General features: G+C 41.7%; 1 protein-coding gene across 7 annotated transcripts; it reads right to left on the bottom strand.

Annotated features, from left to right (window-relative positions):
- Positions 1–1,799: 1,799 nt before the first annotated feature.
- On the bottom strand, positions 1,800–15,117 carry LOC308101878 (phospholipid scramblase 1-like). Of its 7 annotated transcripts, none has more exons than XM_080451397.1 (9): positions 14,936–15,006; positions 14,141–14,264; positions 10,116–10,321; positions 9,969–10,052; positions 9,321–9,363; positions 7,607–7,827; positions 4,177–4,338; positions 3,798–3,959; positions 1,800–3,579 (listed from the first exon to the last, which is right to left on the bottom strand). In XM_080451397.1, the coding sequence occupies exons 2-9, from the start codon at positions 14,151–14,153 to the stop codon at positions 3,520–3,522; spliced, it is 951 nt and encodes a 316-aa protein (XP_080307523.1). In that variant the 5' UTR covers positions 14,154–14,264; positions 14,936–15,006; the 3' UTR covers positions 1,800–3,519. The 7 variants fall into 7 exon arrangements, with proteins under 7 accessions (XP_080307523.1, XP_080307524.1, XP_080307526.1 ...); XM_080451398.1 differs by having other exon boundaries at positions 9,969–10,182; positions 10,294–10,321; XM_080451400.1 differs by having other exon boundaries at positions 10,116–10,165.
- Between the last annotated feature and the right edge of the window lie 1,475 nt (positions 15,118–16,592).

The raw sequence follows: 16,592 nt of genomic DNA, 5'->3' as shown, positions 1-16,592 counted from the left end.
AACATTGAATCATTGAATCAGTCTTAGTAATGTGATGATGAAGCTGCAGCATGTCCCACAGGGACATGCTGTAAGTCCATGAGTATCTAAATACATTCTCAAATCTAGAGAGGTGGAGATATGCCATGGAAAGGAGAAGAATGAAGGTTGGGCGCAGCAACACAATGCATGGTGTGAATGAGAGGAACCCAAGTGGAACAGTTAGGTTACAGGGAGTAGAGGTAAAGAAGGTGGAGGATTTTAAGTACTTAGGGTCAACGTTCCAGAGCAATGGAGAGTGTGGAAACGAGGTGAAGAAATGTGCAAGTGTCAGGTGTGATAGGAGAGTATCAGCATGCAAGAACGAAAGGAAAGGTGTACAAGACAGTGGTGAGACCAGTTATGTTGTATGGTTTAGAGACAGTCGCACTGAGGAAAAGACAGGAAGCAGAGCTGGAGGTAGCAGAGACTAAAATGTTGAGGTTCTCTCTGGGAGTGATGAGGATGGATAGTATCAGCCAGGAATGAATACATCAGAGGGACCGTGCATGTTGTATGGTTTGGAGATAAAGCCAGAGAGGCCAGACTGAGATGGTTTGTACATGTACAGAGGAGGAATATTGAATATATCTGTAGAAGGATGCTGAGAGGAAGACTTAAAGAGGACATTTATGGATGTAGTGAAAGAGGACATGAATTTAGTTGGTGTGAGAGAAGAGGAGGGAGAGGATAGGGTGAGATGGAGACGGATGATTCGCTGTGGCGACCGCTGAAGGGAACAGCCGAAAGGGAAGATGTTTTGGTGTGAATCAGCAATTTTCTCACAACTACAATTATATATTTTTACTTTTAAAAGTAAAAATATTTATATATATATTACAAAGTAGTGCAACTTTTACACATCGTCTACTATTTTACTTGATGCACTATCCTTCAACAAATAAATAAACTGACCATTTGGTTTGACTGCTGTGGGTGCTTAGTATGTCTGCATATTAGTAACTTGTTTATATTTTTTTGTATGCATAAACATGTTTTACAGTAAAAAATATTTTGACATTTTGTTCAGTCACATAAAAAGCATTTGGATAACTCATATCGGTACGTTTTGGGGCACTCCATTTTAGTCTACACTTGGAGATGTGAAATATATTATCCAAAATAGACAAACGGTTTTGTGTGAGAAGTTTGTGTGAATATAAACATCCACAGAACAGAATATGACCTGAAAGACTAGGCATTTAAATCCCATGTAGCGTAAAACAAGAGTACATCATGGAAACAAGTGTTGATGAGGGAAAGTGTTGAAGGAAAGTGTTTCAGTCCGTTTAAGAAACAAGGTTAAAGGTCTTCAGCGCTCTGGGATTTCACAATGATTCCACTGTATGAATCATAGTCAGTGGTACAGTATGAACTGAATGAACATGCCTCTTCAACAACTTGCATTTCCTACATGCTCCCCAAGAGGGCGTGGTTTAATCATTATTTGTGTTGTTTTTTTTTCTTTCTATGTGTGCGACATTTGGTTCCATTCTAACTAGATCTAATCACCTTCACTGCAGACACAACTGCCGGGAAGGGCTTACTTTAGGTTTTAGGGTGAGGTAAAGACAAGCGCTGATGACCTTTACTGGAATGGGACTCTGTACTTGAGGGTGGAGAATTAGAGTGGATATCCCTCTAAGGCTAGGATCAACTTTTCCAATTGCAAACAGATGTCCCTCATGTAGCAGGGCTTTCTAAGGCCTGATCCGTCCCTTCCCTCAACAGGCATGGTCTGTCATACATGTTAGGCGTTTCAACAATTTCTTTTGAAGTAGAACCTTTATTCATTTATGTAAAAATGTAATTTGGAATTACAAGACAACAGTGTCTTAGAAACACAATACAAAACACATTTTAAGGAAACATGACTTACTGTCTCATGCCAACCACAGGTGTAGCACCTTACATCGCAAAGGTGTGTTTTGATTCAGCATCTAACACAAGTACAAATAATTTGGCTACTTCCCATTTCTTAGATAGTGGTCACGCCATACACAGGCTAAATATTTAAAAATAATCACACAAATGCAGATAGAAGACAGCACAAAGTTATGATTCTCTGACAGCAGATCAACAGATAAGCAATAGTACAAAAATCTAGAGCCTTGACAGAGCAGAGAGTGCAGGGTCTGAAACCACTTACAGAATCCCAGCTTCACAGGACACACCCATTCAACCTCACATGACACATTCATGGTCAAGTTGAAACCAGGCAGACTATTCAAGTGCAATGGGTGACGTATGCATAGATTACTAGTATTCCCTCCTCCACCATTTCTCTGTCAGAGCAGCAACCTATCAGATCTAAATTCAAATGAAAAGCTCTCGCTACGGTCTCTTTCCACTGGCCCTAATGCAACAGGAATGAGAGAACGAAAGGCTTACCCCAATGGGGGTTTCCATTTAGCAAGAGGTCACATTAAGGACTAGAAACCTCAACTTCCCCTCTTTTGTTTTCAAATTCAACATTACTGCTGCTTACTTTTCTCTCATGCTCTTGACCTTAGTCCTACCTTAGTCTTCTTTCCTCTCTATCTTATTGCATTGGCACTGGTTCAATATGGTGGTGTTTACACCCCGCCCAGGAGGTGGGATGGGATTCTGTTGCTAGGTCGGTTTCCACCCAGAAGACCAACCGTGAAAGGCCACACAATATAAAAACAAACTAGACTGTACAGACATACTGTACATAGCGTAGGCAACGAAAGGGATAGTAGGTCATATAGGCCACACACACTATACTGTAGTGTATAATAATAACAGTACAGTACTTTTAGGCAAGGATGGAAATAAAAGGAGGTAGAGAAAGAGCACTGACAACATTTTCAACATACATAAATTCTGTTTCCTTTCCTGAACATATTTCTTCTACTCCCTTAACTCTTATATATCTACTATCATATTGCACTCAATATCTTTTAGGTACTTTCCTATAACCGACAAAGAACATCACCAGACAGAATAAAAGGAATGAGACTAATGCAGATAGTTGAGAGACATTTGGCAAAAAATATGAAATGTTGCTATCAAGTAGTAGAATAATAGAATAATATCAAAACAATGTGGTTATCTTTTCTGTAATCTGCGGCAAGGATATATGATCTATGAGCTATACTGGTATTGCTCAATGACGGGAAAAAAAATAAAAACATGGATCATCCACTCAGAAACAATCCAAAGATGAGTGAAACTGACGCCCGTCCTCTAAGATGGGGTTTATCTCCAAGGACTATGGGATGGGCATTTTGGCTGCATCCGACAGACTGTCTTTAGAACGATGTGTATCATCTGAGGAAGACGTAGAGAGTATCTCACAGGACAATGGGATGGGCAGTTTGGCAACATCCAACAGACGCTAGAATAAGGAAGCGATCCTGGCAGAAGGACGGATCATTGGACGGAACGGAGACACAGAGTGCATGAAGGGAGTAAGGTAGCAGGATGGGAGAATAACGCTTGCCGTCGTGCTCCCTGTTTTCTCCTTTCTTTTGCTCATTACGAAAAGACGGTGCTGCGCTGGTTTGCTTCCCCAACCTTTTCAAAAAACATGAAGTCCTGCAGGGTGAAAATGAGAAAGAAATAGAAGAACAGGCATCAGAAAATGTTCTGCATTTTACTCCACAGATTAGTTCTAGGATAAACAGGCCCAAACGGGGTACCCCATGGGTCTCTACTTGGTCCCCTCCTTTTTCACGCCAAATGTTCGCCTATTATGACATGGCCAGATTAGGGACGTTAAGGTTCATGTGGTTAAAAACAACACACAGACTTACAATGAGGAAGCAGGCTCCCATGAGCACGGCCTTCATTTTGACGTCCATGTCCAGAGGGAACTGGATGCCAAAGTTGTCAGTGTCTGTGAAGACCTCTTTCAGAAGGCCGCTCCACTGCTTGCTAATGCGACCAATGGGCTTGCCACCATCTTTCCCCTTTAACTGCAGAGGAAGCAGAAATACACACTTTTTCCACAACAAAGTTGTCACCCACTATCGTAGCACTGCAGTGTTATGCAAGACAATAGCTCTTTTTGTTAGGGTCCAGAGAGAACAATATTAGCTTCGTTTTATGTCATCTATTCAGACTGAGCAAGTTTGCAAAAGACAGTAAATCATACAAAAAGGAGCTCATACCAACCAACACCATAGTCCTCACCTCAAAATTGACATCCCCACAGCAGTTGCAGGCGAAGCAAGGTCCTTCTAGCTTCATCAGGGTTTTCTTGTTGGCATCCTGGATGGAGAAGTGCGGCACACAGGGGTGCCAGTCCTGTTTTACATAGCCTATGGTGGTGCCCGGTGGTGCTTGCACCTCCATCTACAATCCACACACACACACACACACACACACACACACACACACACACACACACACACACACACAGAGACATGCATGCTGAGATCAAACAAGAGCACATAATACAAAGGGTGCATAATACGTCTGTCAACTATGGTAACAATGACCTTGACCGTTGACCTTCGGCGCAATACTCGCTCAAGCCATCTTGTTATTGAACCCCTGTATGAAGTTTCATCCAAATCAAACCCAAATGAAGACGGCACATAACATAAACAAACAGTACATTTGGGTGCCGCAGGGGTGAAGTTCCGTTGTCTTGGCCGGAGTTCCAACGAACACAACTGGCCATGTTTGCAGGTGGGAAGCAGGTAAGGGAGGGAGTAGTACTGGAAGGGATAATATAATGTGGGAGTAGACTACACGTATACGGATGTTTTTCTAAACAGCTATTTTTGTCCCTCGCGAAGAAAATCGCTGTCCACACAACAAGCATATCCAGAATGATGGCATTGCCATCATTCTGAGACAGAGTCTCCCAGCTACAGTGAAGGGGGAGATCAGCTATTCTATTCCAAAACCGTTGCATCTGGTGGACATTAAACAGTGGACACGGTGAACCAAGTAATATTCAAGGTTCAAGGTTGTGTTTTATTGTTACATCTTGTGTACAGGTACATAAGAGTAAAACTTCTTTTTGTTCAGCTTCCTTCAGACAATGCAGCTGAGCAGCATAGGCAATAATAATAATAATAGTAAAGAATGAATATTTAAAAAAAGAGAGTGTGCAGCAGTCGCCTTTGCTCACCAGTGACGTTATAAACTTGTAATTAGTCCTAACCAAACGTACACAACTCATATTGTTAGTTTCCAGGCGCAAGCAATAATGGGCATGCATGGATTGAGCTGTGACATCATCGTTTCTCCAAATCTCTGTTTTACATGTCTCCATGGTTCCACTGAAACAGATATTTTTGAAAATCTTAATAGTTTTTATCCATTTACAAAAATCTGTTTTTGTGCATTTTGCAAAATAAATATCCAAAATATCCATGCTAGTGTGGACAGGGTTGGAGTGTTTTTCTAGACAGATTACGCCCTCCCGGTGAAGCTCTTCACTGTCAGGTGAAAAGAAGCAGTTAATAGTTACATGTGTATCGGAAGATACACCCTCCCTAAGACCATCAGTAGGGGTCAGCAGTAGGGGTGGGACGATATGGGTATCTCACGATACGATATCTGTGGCGATATTAGGCCCTCGATAACAATAATATCACGATATTCGATATATTGCGATATCACGATATATTGCATGAAATTTCACCAACGATATATATATCGCGATATCGATATATCGTCCCACCCCTAGTCAGCAGTGACTACACATGGGGGGATTGTCCTAATGACTAAATTGGGAGGGGAAAAAAATAAGTACACGTAAAATTCTATATGCCCATTGTAGCCATGTGTATAAAAGCAAACATAGAGAGACATCCCAGAACACTAAAACTACTCTCCGTCCCTGACAAGGTGACTATAGTATAAATAGACATGAATTTACACACCGTGTCACATGGAGCAGCTTGGATGAGTGACAAGTGAACCAAAGTCTGTTTACTGGTGTCCTAGGAACTGCTGCCATCACATAGGTAACATGCTTCACATGACTCCCGTTGTAAGCTGGTAAATAACCATGAAATTCATTCAAGTCAGGGGAGAAGCTTGGGAATGTCCTGTGTTGTGGTCTGCCAACGGTGTAATTTAATAGAGACAACCAGACAGAGAAAGGACCGGTCTGGCCAGTCCAGGTGACAGGTTGGACTGACAAAGAGCCATTCATAATCTAAACAAAACCCTGCCTGACGAGGTCACTACTGTAAACGAGACTCGGTGAGCAAGTATAGTACTCCAACATACTGTAACAGTAACACAAAGAAAGGTCTGATTGTATCTGTAAAGTCATGAAATTATCAAGCACTTTAACCCTAGCATCTCTATTTTGGTCAAAAATGTGTTAAAATGCTCAAACTCTTTCCAGAAATAGCCGATCTACAAGCTCACAAAGCGACACGTTGTTCCAGATAACAAATAATACTTTAGTCATCAGGGTTAGAAACTGTTAACAGGGTCATTATATTGCGGGTCCGACTCTGAACTATTGCGACGTTATCTTTGAACCTCACCTCAGCACCACAACAATCAAGTCAAATATTTGGACTCTGATATCTAGGAAGTGTTTGTCTAGGCATAACAGTAATGAATAGTCAGGGCAGGGTTGGCGCTGAATAAACAATTGAATAATACATTATTACTCTAGGCATGTTCAATTGATCTCTCACTCACTTTGTTACCTTTCACTCTCTCACCCCCTACACACACATATGGGTGGAACAATTAAATGATCAAAAGATAGTTAATCAAACATATCAAGTAACTGGACAAGGACCCAAGGGTGTGTTGTTCCATGTAGGAATTTGGTCGGACCAGCGGCTGGCCAGAAACAAAAATTCAGGGATCTCTTGTGTGCCCATACAGTATTTGGAGATCTCCTTATCTCCTTATCTGTCAGTCTGTCTGTCTGTCTGTCTGTGCCCCTTTTATGGCCATATATGGAGATCCCTGATGTCAACATGAAGCCATCATAGTACTGACGTCATAGACTGGCCTCCAGAAGGAGCGAGTGCATTCTCCGGCAGCGGCAACAGCCGCGGAACTTCCGTGGAACTGCCGGCGGTGGAGCGGCAGCTGCCGGCGGAGCAGCGGAACTGCCGCGGAAACTGCCGGTGGAGGAGAACTTATTTTTTCCGCCGATAAAGTATAGTTTTGGACCATGACGGAGGCGCGCCGAATCAGCAGACCTTGAGGCCAAGGAGTCGCGCCCGAGCGCCTCCAGGCGCGAGTGCCCGCGACGACCGGCCGATGGTCTGCTATTCGACTAAGCGCCGTCCGAGTTATGTACCGATAGGCACAGAATCGTAAATAATATTGGTGGGGACTGCGTTACACAAACGCAGCACACTCCCAAAGCAGGCGCCGCCGGCAGCTCCGCGGAGCTGCCTCGGCAGCAGCCGCTGCCGGAAAATGCACTCGCTGTCCCTCCTGGCCTCTGCATACAATGATAATTCTGAACTAAGTAATCTGACAACGGATATTGCATAACTGGAAGGGCATGCATTCCCCACAAGCATCGTGCCCAACGAGAATAGTTTTCAACGGGCATCAACCTAGTTATTGCCTTATTTGACCTTTTATGGCCCAAATTAATCACAGCCTACACCCCGATACACACCTCTTGCTGGCAGCAGGGGCACCAGCAGGAGACGCAGCGGAAGGGTCTTATGAGGCGGATGACCTCTCTGTCCATGTTATCCTTGATCTTCATGTCAAAGCTCCGCAGCGATCCGCAGCAGTTCCTGGTGCAGCAGTCGTTCTTCTCCTTGGCCTTGTAGATCTTCTGGCCCAAGCTGTTCTTGATCTCATACTGATTGTTCGTCTCAAAGCCGATGAACGCTGAAGAGGAGGGAGACAAGAAGGCATTCTCTATGATGAACTGACCACTGCTTTTACGGTGTTTTTTGTATAGCCTGATCAATGCCAGATTTTTGGGTCAAGACTCAAGACCGGATCTGTTATTTTTTTACGTTTTTGAAACTTCTGTAATGACATGCAATGTTGGTGTGGGCAAGGCTTGAACCTTTAGAGGCGTGTCTTTAGCAGGGCTTTCCAAACCGAACAAAGTTCTTAGAAGACAACATTATGAGAGCAGTCAATGAGAGCCAGGTGGACCAACTTATGAACAAACACAATTTCTATAACGACTGCGACCTTTGTTAAATACTCGGTCCAGGAAAATAAAAGAAGACATATCACACATTGTTTTCTGCTGTGTTGCTTTTCGAAGTGTAATCTAAAGAGCACGCAAAGTAAGTTTCTGTAAGTAAGTAGCACGAGACTTTCCATCATTGACAGCGCAATCTGGCAACCCATCTGCAAATGTTTGCGGAGCTCTGAATCTGTCTTGAGAGATTATTGCCGAGCCAGAAACAATACATGCCACCGTTTAGATGCCTCAATAAAATTATAGTGTGCACATCGAAAAACAAGTGATTACAAAACAACCTCTGATATGCCTTCTTTCATATTCCTGAACCGATTAACTGACAAAGGTCCCAATCGTTCAGAAATAGTGTTTGTTCACAAGTTTGTTCACCGAACTTCCGGATCCAGTTTTGCCTCCCATGTGTGTCAATGGTGCCTGACTGGCCCGTGGAACGTCCCTACCTTCTTCTATCATAGCCTTGATAATGATGTTCCCCATTGATAAGTCGCACCTGCTCTGATAATATGGGGGTGGCACACAGTGGGGGTGACATACAATGGGGAACATCATTATAAGGAAGTCAACCGGTGTGCAGGCTCAAATGACCTGAGGAAGATCCACACGGATCGAAACGTTGTCAATTTTGTAATAAAGAAGTATCTTTTACCGTCTTTGGTGTGCGGGCGCTACCTCTTTGAAATAAAACAACATAAAACACGAGCACATTGAGTGTCTGACCAATTAAATACGATGTTCAGTTAGCGGAGGTGTTCGGCTAATTAGAAAATCTTTGAGGTGGAAGAACTACTGAATAGAACCTCAGAAACTCACTGCCGACGTTCTTATGACATAATTTTGTTCTTATTGACCGAAGCAGAAGAAGGTTTCTGTTAGGTTGGATAATGCTGCAGCCATGAAGCTATGAAGTGGGAGTGGGAGGAAAAAAGGAGACAGCGGAAGGAAATGAAATTGTAGGACGTGGGAACAGAGAAGTGGGAATGGTGGAGAAACCAAAAGGAAGGAAATGTATAAATAACTTAGGATGTCTGGTGGCAGAGGTCACTTTATCACTCTGATGCATTAACAAGAGGGTTAAAGGTGGGTGCAGTGACCACAGCTGATATGGAGGAGAGCTGTAAGAGACGCAAGAGAAAGCCCTAGAGGATGGGCTAACAAGCTTTACCTTCTAGAAGCTCCACTTTTTGGTGGATCAGTATCTGGTCGATCTAAAACACAAGAGAAAGCTGTTAACACATTAACCGCCAAGAACGTAGTCCTACGGTCCGTTAAATCCAACTGTTAAGCGCCGAGACCGTAGCCCTACGGTCCACGGTCTTTTCGCGCTAATAATGTCCGGGTTCACTTTCGGATTTTTTTTTATCCACTTCCGTTTCCGGTTTGATGACCGGAAACGGAATTATTTGGGATCCGGTTTTGACGATCACGTCCGCTCCCATTCTACAGACGAAACTGAAACTCAATTCTCTTCCTGTAGTTTTTTCTCCTCGCATTTCACTGTTTAACGTAATCCGCTCTAACTACAACATGGATGCCCCGTTTGACACGTGATTTTCACTGGGAGATACGTTGAGATGTCGCGGATGTAAACAGGCCGTGTACGGCTCAATCTTAAGGATTTTAACAAGATCTATGGCGACATGAAAAAAACAAAAAAACAACAAAAACACCTTGGCACTGGTGAGTACATTATGAGATTAACCTCTGGCGGTCGATGTGTTAACGTGAGTCAGGTGGCAAGAGAGACAAAACTGGTAAACAAACTAACCACAGATATGAAATCTAGAAACAAGACCCTGTACTTCCAGCCTACCTGTGTGAGGTACTCCAGCCCTGGCGGTACGCCAACAGCGACTGCTGGTGCGGACGGTGAAGAGGCCGGGGCAGGGGAGATGCCACCTGGGTGCCCCCCGTATTCGGGCTGCCCTCCGTATTCGTGCTGCCCTCCATATTCGTGCCCTGGGACAGGGCCTGGGCCTACGGGGCCTGGCTGATACATTACAGGTTGGCCTGGTTGCGGCTGATAGCCCACATTGAAGCCTACCGGAGGAGCTGTTTGGTTGGGGTCGCCATACCCGCCCTGAGGAACCGGATAAGGGGCCATGGAGTAGCCTCCAGCCTGGGGCATATTCGGGTAGGGAGCCTGGTTAGGAGAGCCTGGGTAGACTGAAGTAAAGACAAGAAATGACATCAAAACATTGTCCACATACCCGCTGAGGATGAACATCAACAACCCTCAGTGAGATCATCTTTCATTAGAGTAAAGTTGACTATATTCATAAAACTATTTCATGCACACTGCTCAACACAATGAATGCAAAGCCATTTTTAAGACAACCATGGTTTGACATTACAACACCACACCATCCCAAAAAATGTATCAAATAGTGTCACGCTAGTTGGTTGATGGACATTGTGTCATAACTTGACAACTGTTCCTTATACAGATATTACATAACTATTACAGGGTCCCCACACATTTTTAGCAATGAATTTCCAAAACTTTTCCAGAATATTTAGCCCAATTTCCAGGCCTATATAACAATCATTCAGCGCAATAATGTGTCTCTTACTCCTATGTAGAATGCCCAAAGATAGGCAGTGTAGCAAAAATAAAGCATAGAATATAGAATAGTACAATTTCATTAAAAATGTCGTGCAAAATCAGGGCATAGCTCACTGGAAGACTCATTATGGCATCCGAATGACTTATTTTATTTAAATAATATATGCCATCACACAGCCCGTTCGGCGAAAAACTACTTATGTTACATATTTTGTGTAATGTTATACATGTTTATGAAAATGTTTTGTATTAACAAAATCAATAGCCAAAAACAATGCATAGCCAAATATTTTTCCAGGACCCTTGATAAATTCCAGGACCCTTGATAAATTCCAGGACCTTTGATCAATTCCCAAACTTTTCCAGTACTGGATTATTTTTTTTTCAATTTCAAAATATTTCCAGGAATTTCATGACCGTGGGGACCCTGCTATTATTATGCGAAAATATTATATGCTGTATATGGATATTGTGCAAGCAATACACTTTTCAAAAAGAAACATTTTGTAAAAAACTTTTACGATTATTTTGTTGGTCCTCAGTTTTCAAGATGCTGTTTGAGGGTTAAGGTTAGGTTGTGGGTGTGTGTGTGTGTGTGTGTGTGTGTGTGTGTGTGTGTGTGTGTGTGTGTGTGTGTGTGTGTGTGTGTGTGTGTGTGTGTGTGTGTGTGTGTGTGTGTGTGTGTGTGTGCGTATTCATGTCTGGACTGGCTAGCGAACATTACAGTGCAGAATATCCCTGACTACAGTGAGGTACAATAGAAAGGTAACATAAAAGTTATACAATCAACAACATACACAACAGTGCACATGGCTATCAATTCCAAATGTTAGAACAGCAAGAAAACAACACGTTAAATCTAATATATAACTCATAAATTATAAACTGAGGTGAGAAAACAAACAACAGTTCTACAGGGGGAAAATATTCTACTTCCTAGATATTCTTATCTGTTCAGAACATGCCACAGTAGTGAGTAATGGGCCGGTTTGATAATTTACATGAGCTTTAGCTTGCAACATACTGGTTACATATTCTTATTTGCAGCAAAAGCTTGGCTGAGCAGTAACAGGAACAAGAAGATAAATATAAATACACCACAATCTTATCGCAAGCAATTTGACAGCAAAGAAAATTCAAGTCATGTTGTCAATGACTTGGTCATTTCAGATGCTAACTTGACAGCATTAGCTCGAGGTTTGACTTGTTCTGTGTTCCTTTCTTTTACAGTAGCCTATATTCTCTCTTTCCAACTCTTCCTGTAACTGCAAATGTTGAGCTTGCACAAAAAATAATTTCACCCACTACTTTACTCCCCGTAATCATGTGATGTAACAATAAAGTTGAGTTTGATTCTGATTCAACACTTCAGTGAACCTAAAACTAGGCTACTGGTTCCCATGCTATTGTATCTGGACTACCGGTATGTATGTGTATCTTCACTCTCCACAGACCAAATATGTGTTTGTCACATGTGGATAGGACAGAACAACAATGGTCTCTAACATCTGCTAACCTACTTTGGAGGTCATTTGACCATTTAGTAATGACAGAATGCAGCCAATAAAATCTCACTGGCGTTTCCACGTCAAGACTATGAGCACTCTCAGGTGGTAAGCCTAGCCTACAGTTTGGAAGTTCAATGAACAGAATGGAAACTTTTCTAAATGCAGCCAAAATGTTCAAATGAGGACTATGTGGGTGTCTCTCAAGTAATAATAACAACAAAATAATATTTGATCATTTTATCAAAAAAGGACTGAGGTAGCTTGTCTGATCCCCAATGGAAGTTTATTCCACAATTGCGGAGCTCTTAACCCAAGACCTGGAACGCATCTGTGTAGATTTCTTTGGCTATTAAAAAATAGCAGATATACAAGCTCATAGCGTGGCACCGAGTGCCGCGCTATGAACTTGTAGATCTGCTATTTTTGAAAAATCTTGAAAAAAAAATATTTAGATTTTTTTCCAAAAACTGTTAGGATTTAAAAAAAAATAAAGAATCGCCTCGGGTCTTAATGGGTTAAGGCAAATGCCCTATGTCATAAGCCTTGTCCTAGGGACAAAAGCAACAGCTTGTCTGCAGATCTGAGATTATAAGTAGGGATGTAACGGGTGAGAATGTCAGAAACATAAGAAGGGGCAAGGGCAAAGCCGTTCAGTGATTTAAAAGCAAACAACACAATTTTAAAATCAGTTTTGAGTACCACAGGTAACCTAATCAGTGCAATGTGTCGAGAATAGGGGAAACGTGTTCATATTTTCTAGTTCCTGTAAGAACCCTTGCTGCTGTATTTTGTACAAGATAAAGACAGTTGACAAATTTATTGGGCAAGTCTGGCAAATGGTGATCTAGGTTTATTGGTGACAAAATCATGGTGGAGAGTTTTTTGTGCATCGCTGAATGAAAGAAATGATCTGATCTAGGCAACACTCCTGATTTGTCCGATAGCTGACTTGGTGATATTGCTCAGGTCCCAGATTTCTGGCCTTGTGGGTGCACGAGGTGTGCTGCATTTGCTCAAAGTTCAACCCATGTTAAACGACACAAGCGGTCATGTTTCTGCCACTACCAAATACTGTGTGAGTAACATTCCATGAACCTTCTCCACCCTCAGCATTCCTAACTCCTAAAAAAATTAACTAGCACTCACGCATGGTCAGGCAGGGGAATGTCAAAAACAAATTTTGAGGGAAATAACAGATTATTGCCCACTCAAAATAGAAGAGCATTATGGACAAGATGATACATTGAGAAGGTTCATCTAAGTTTACGGTCAAAGGTTTACTGGAATTCCTTTCATATTTCATTACTTTGGGAAGGGGAGGGGGGTCCTCCAACGGCTTCAAGGCGGGACTAGGCAGGGAACAGTACAGGTCATTCAGGTATTCATTCACTATATAATGACTATCATTTGTGAGTGACTTTATAAATGAAAATGGAAAGTGGAAACTTTCGGTGAAAGAGATTATCACAGAACCTGTAATTAGGTAATATAATCTGTCAATTATGTGAATTATGAATTCTGTGAGTATAACATTAAGCTCATCATCGCAGAGATTAATATCCTCATTCTTCAGCATTTACTTGGCTGAATTGTGGATGTGCATGTGATTTCATAATGTTTTGTTTTTTTATTGCATATAATCTGGTTAAATACTTTTAACTGAAACCTATTTGCTATGTGATATATTAAACCCGCCCATTTTTCTCATAAACTGTCAGATTTAAATAGTCTAGAAGGGGTATTGCTGTTAAAACACATCCATCAACAAGTTTTAACCCTTCAAGAAGATAGGATATTCTGTATACAGTATGTAGCCAGTAGATTAATAGAGGAAATTGGTGCCTTTAATAAGAGTTCTATCTATCATTTATTACATCTAGTAGCTGTACCATGTATTTAGTAGTTGCTTACCAGGGGCAGACATGGTGAAGTTAGGTGGAACTTTTCAGCAAAACAAATGGACAAGAGCCTGAGGTCACACTTCCTCCCTTGTTCCCTCCAATGGTCCAACTCCCCACCAGCTCTCTATGGAAACCTAGAGGAATGAGAGGAGGAGCCTTGTGAAAAGCAGAGAAGCAACAAATAAGAGGAATAATAAAACAGCAAAAGAACCAGTCATTTACAGCAGTAACACACCCGTTGGCGTTGCAATAAGATACTCAAGAATAAACTGCACTTTGGTCCCTGTAAAACCATAAACGTTCACACATTTATCAACCAACTAATCTATTCAAGTCAAATAAGTCCATAAGTCCGGTTTGTCTTGTTATAGACCTGTAGCTTAAGTATGACACAACTACCTTACACACTGTAAGAGTGAGTGTGAGCACATACTATGCTGACACCCACTCTTACAGTATGTGTGTGTATGCTTAAATGTTCATGTTTGATGTGGAACGTGGGTGTGGTGTGGTGGGAAGCCTTTCACTGGTATTATTCCACTTGCACTTATAATTTTTAATCCACTTTCCTGCACATGCAAACTACAATCAAGAGTCAGACAATAATGACATAAAATATAAAAGTTTAGAAAAACAGCATTCTGGAAGTTTAGACACGCATGCAGCCTTAAATAACATAACAAGTAAAATAACCGTATCAAAATAACTACATTTCAACGGATTCAGAAGGAATATTGTTTTCACACACATTTCCTGCCCATGGTTAATGTGTAGAAAGGAGACACATGACGGATTAAAAGCTTACCCCTGACGTGGTTTGTCTCAATTTGTTGCTAAGTTGATCAGAAAGAAAACAAACCTTTTGAATTCGTCAATGTCGATCGAAATGCACATTCATGTAAAACGTTGTTTTTGCCTGCAGCGGTTCTTGTGTCATTCGATCCTCCCAGCTAAGATTTTACCATTTGTTTTGTTTTTTTTCTCAAGATATCTCCACCCCCATGTCCCCCACCCACAACCAACCATCATCACATGACGTCAATATAGCTTCCGCATTAATGAATGTCACCAACAAGAAACCTTTAATTAACGTTAATTGAGAACTTTACAAAAAACAAAAACAAAACTATGGAAATCCCAGTCCCTTTGCCCCGAGGCAGTTAGTGAGTTCTCTCTAACACCCTGTCGGGCGCGCTGCTATTCTCATAGACCGAAAATTCCACTACCGTGGGAGGTCTCCAACTTTACTAAAAATAAACACAACTATTTCGCTACTCACCGAAACAAAGGCAGTTTTGTGTTGTTGAAAGTCTATTCTCCAGGGTGGGAAGTCTCTCAGCACCCCACCTTCTCTGTATAATAAACTTTTTGGGCAGAAAATATAAAATAAAATATGTCCGCTAGATGGAAATATTTACTCCACTGCGCCCTCTACAGATCTGGTCGATATAAATAACCATTGACCAGATCTGTAGCCGTTTTTCCATTTACCTTTCGTTTTCCTTTCTAAACTAAACGTTGTAGGAACCCCGCAGCGTAAAGAAATATTAAGAAAACTAAAGATGTTCCTATTCAGTAGTAGTGCACACTGCGAGGCACTGAAGAGTGACACCAGCACAGCAGTGTGAATTCAGCGTACAGTTTATTGTCGTGATTTCAACCCTTCTGTCACTACCAGAGCATGGTTCTTCTGGGTGTGACCAAATGTAACCGCTAGAGGGCGACGGTTACTAAATAATGACCACCAATTATATTCTGTGTCCTGTGTGAATCCGAATCAAATAGAAAGAAACCAAACTCCAGTTCAAAGTAACCACTCTTCAAGAGGATTTCACCAAGGCCTGCAACTGCAAGGCAGTCCTTTAAGCTCAGAAGATGCATATTTCCCAGGCTGAGATCATTATATGCCATTCATGCACCGCACAACAGCATATACAATATGAACAAAATAAACAGATGAAAGATTCACAAGGCCTTCTTCAGCTAAAAAAAAAAACCTAAGGCCTATGCTGCTAGAACATAAGCTAAACAAATAGAAGCCTTCAGTTTGTGGACAGACTGGAAGAGCAAAATGCTTGTTGAGCAGGCATAATGGCCAGGGGGATTATGCTGGCCTTTCCTCTGTTTGTTCTGAACATAGTCCTGGAAAAGTAGCCTACGTGATTTGAAAGCAGGTGTAGAGGTTCTATTGCTTCTAGGTCTGAGCACTGCTGAGTTTAGTCCCCTGAATGGGTAAGGATGCTTACACAACCCCCTTACATGGACATTTATACACACTTATGGACACATAAAATTGACATTTGTATGCACTATTGTGGACTGAAAATGAAGCAACGTGCTCCTAAGTACTTTAGTGTTTGATTATTTATGTTTTAGCTTAGTTTAGTCCTGTTTGTCTTATTTTATTGCTCAATATCCGTGGGGCTGACCTATATACATTTCACAGCATTTTAGAAAATACT

The sequence above is a fragment of the Gymnoscopelus braueri genome (genome assembly GCF_963280865.1).
Source record: "Gymnoscopelus braueri genome assembly, chromosome: 15".
In the NCBI taxonomy this organism is placed as follows: domain Eukaryota; kingdom Metazoa; phylum Chordata; class Actinopteri; order Myctophiformes; family Myctophidae; genus Gymnoscopelus; species Gymnoscopelus braueri.
Note: the sequence above shows the minus strand (reverse complement) of the source record. Positions and strands in the feature narration are given on the sequence as shown.

Bases quoted from the DNA above. Each gene is read 5' to 3' on its own strand.
- LOC308101878 (XM_080451395.1), bottom strand. The intron at 4,339-7,606 runs GTGTGTATCGGG...TGTGGATTGTAG, and splicing joins GCCCCTGCTGCCAGCAAGAG to ATGGAGGTGCAAGCACCACC. The intron at 3,960-4,176 runs GTGAGGACTATG...CTTCCTCTGCAG, and splicing joins GTGGGGATGTCAATTTTGAG to TTAAAGGGGAAAGATGGTGG.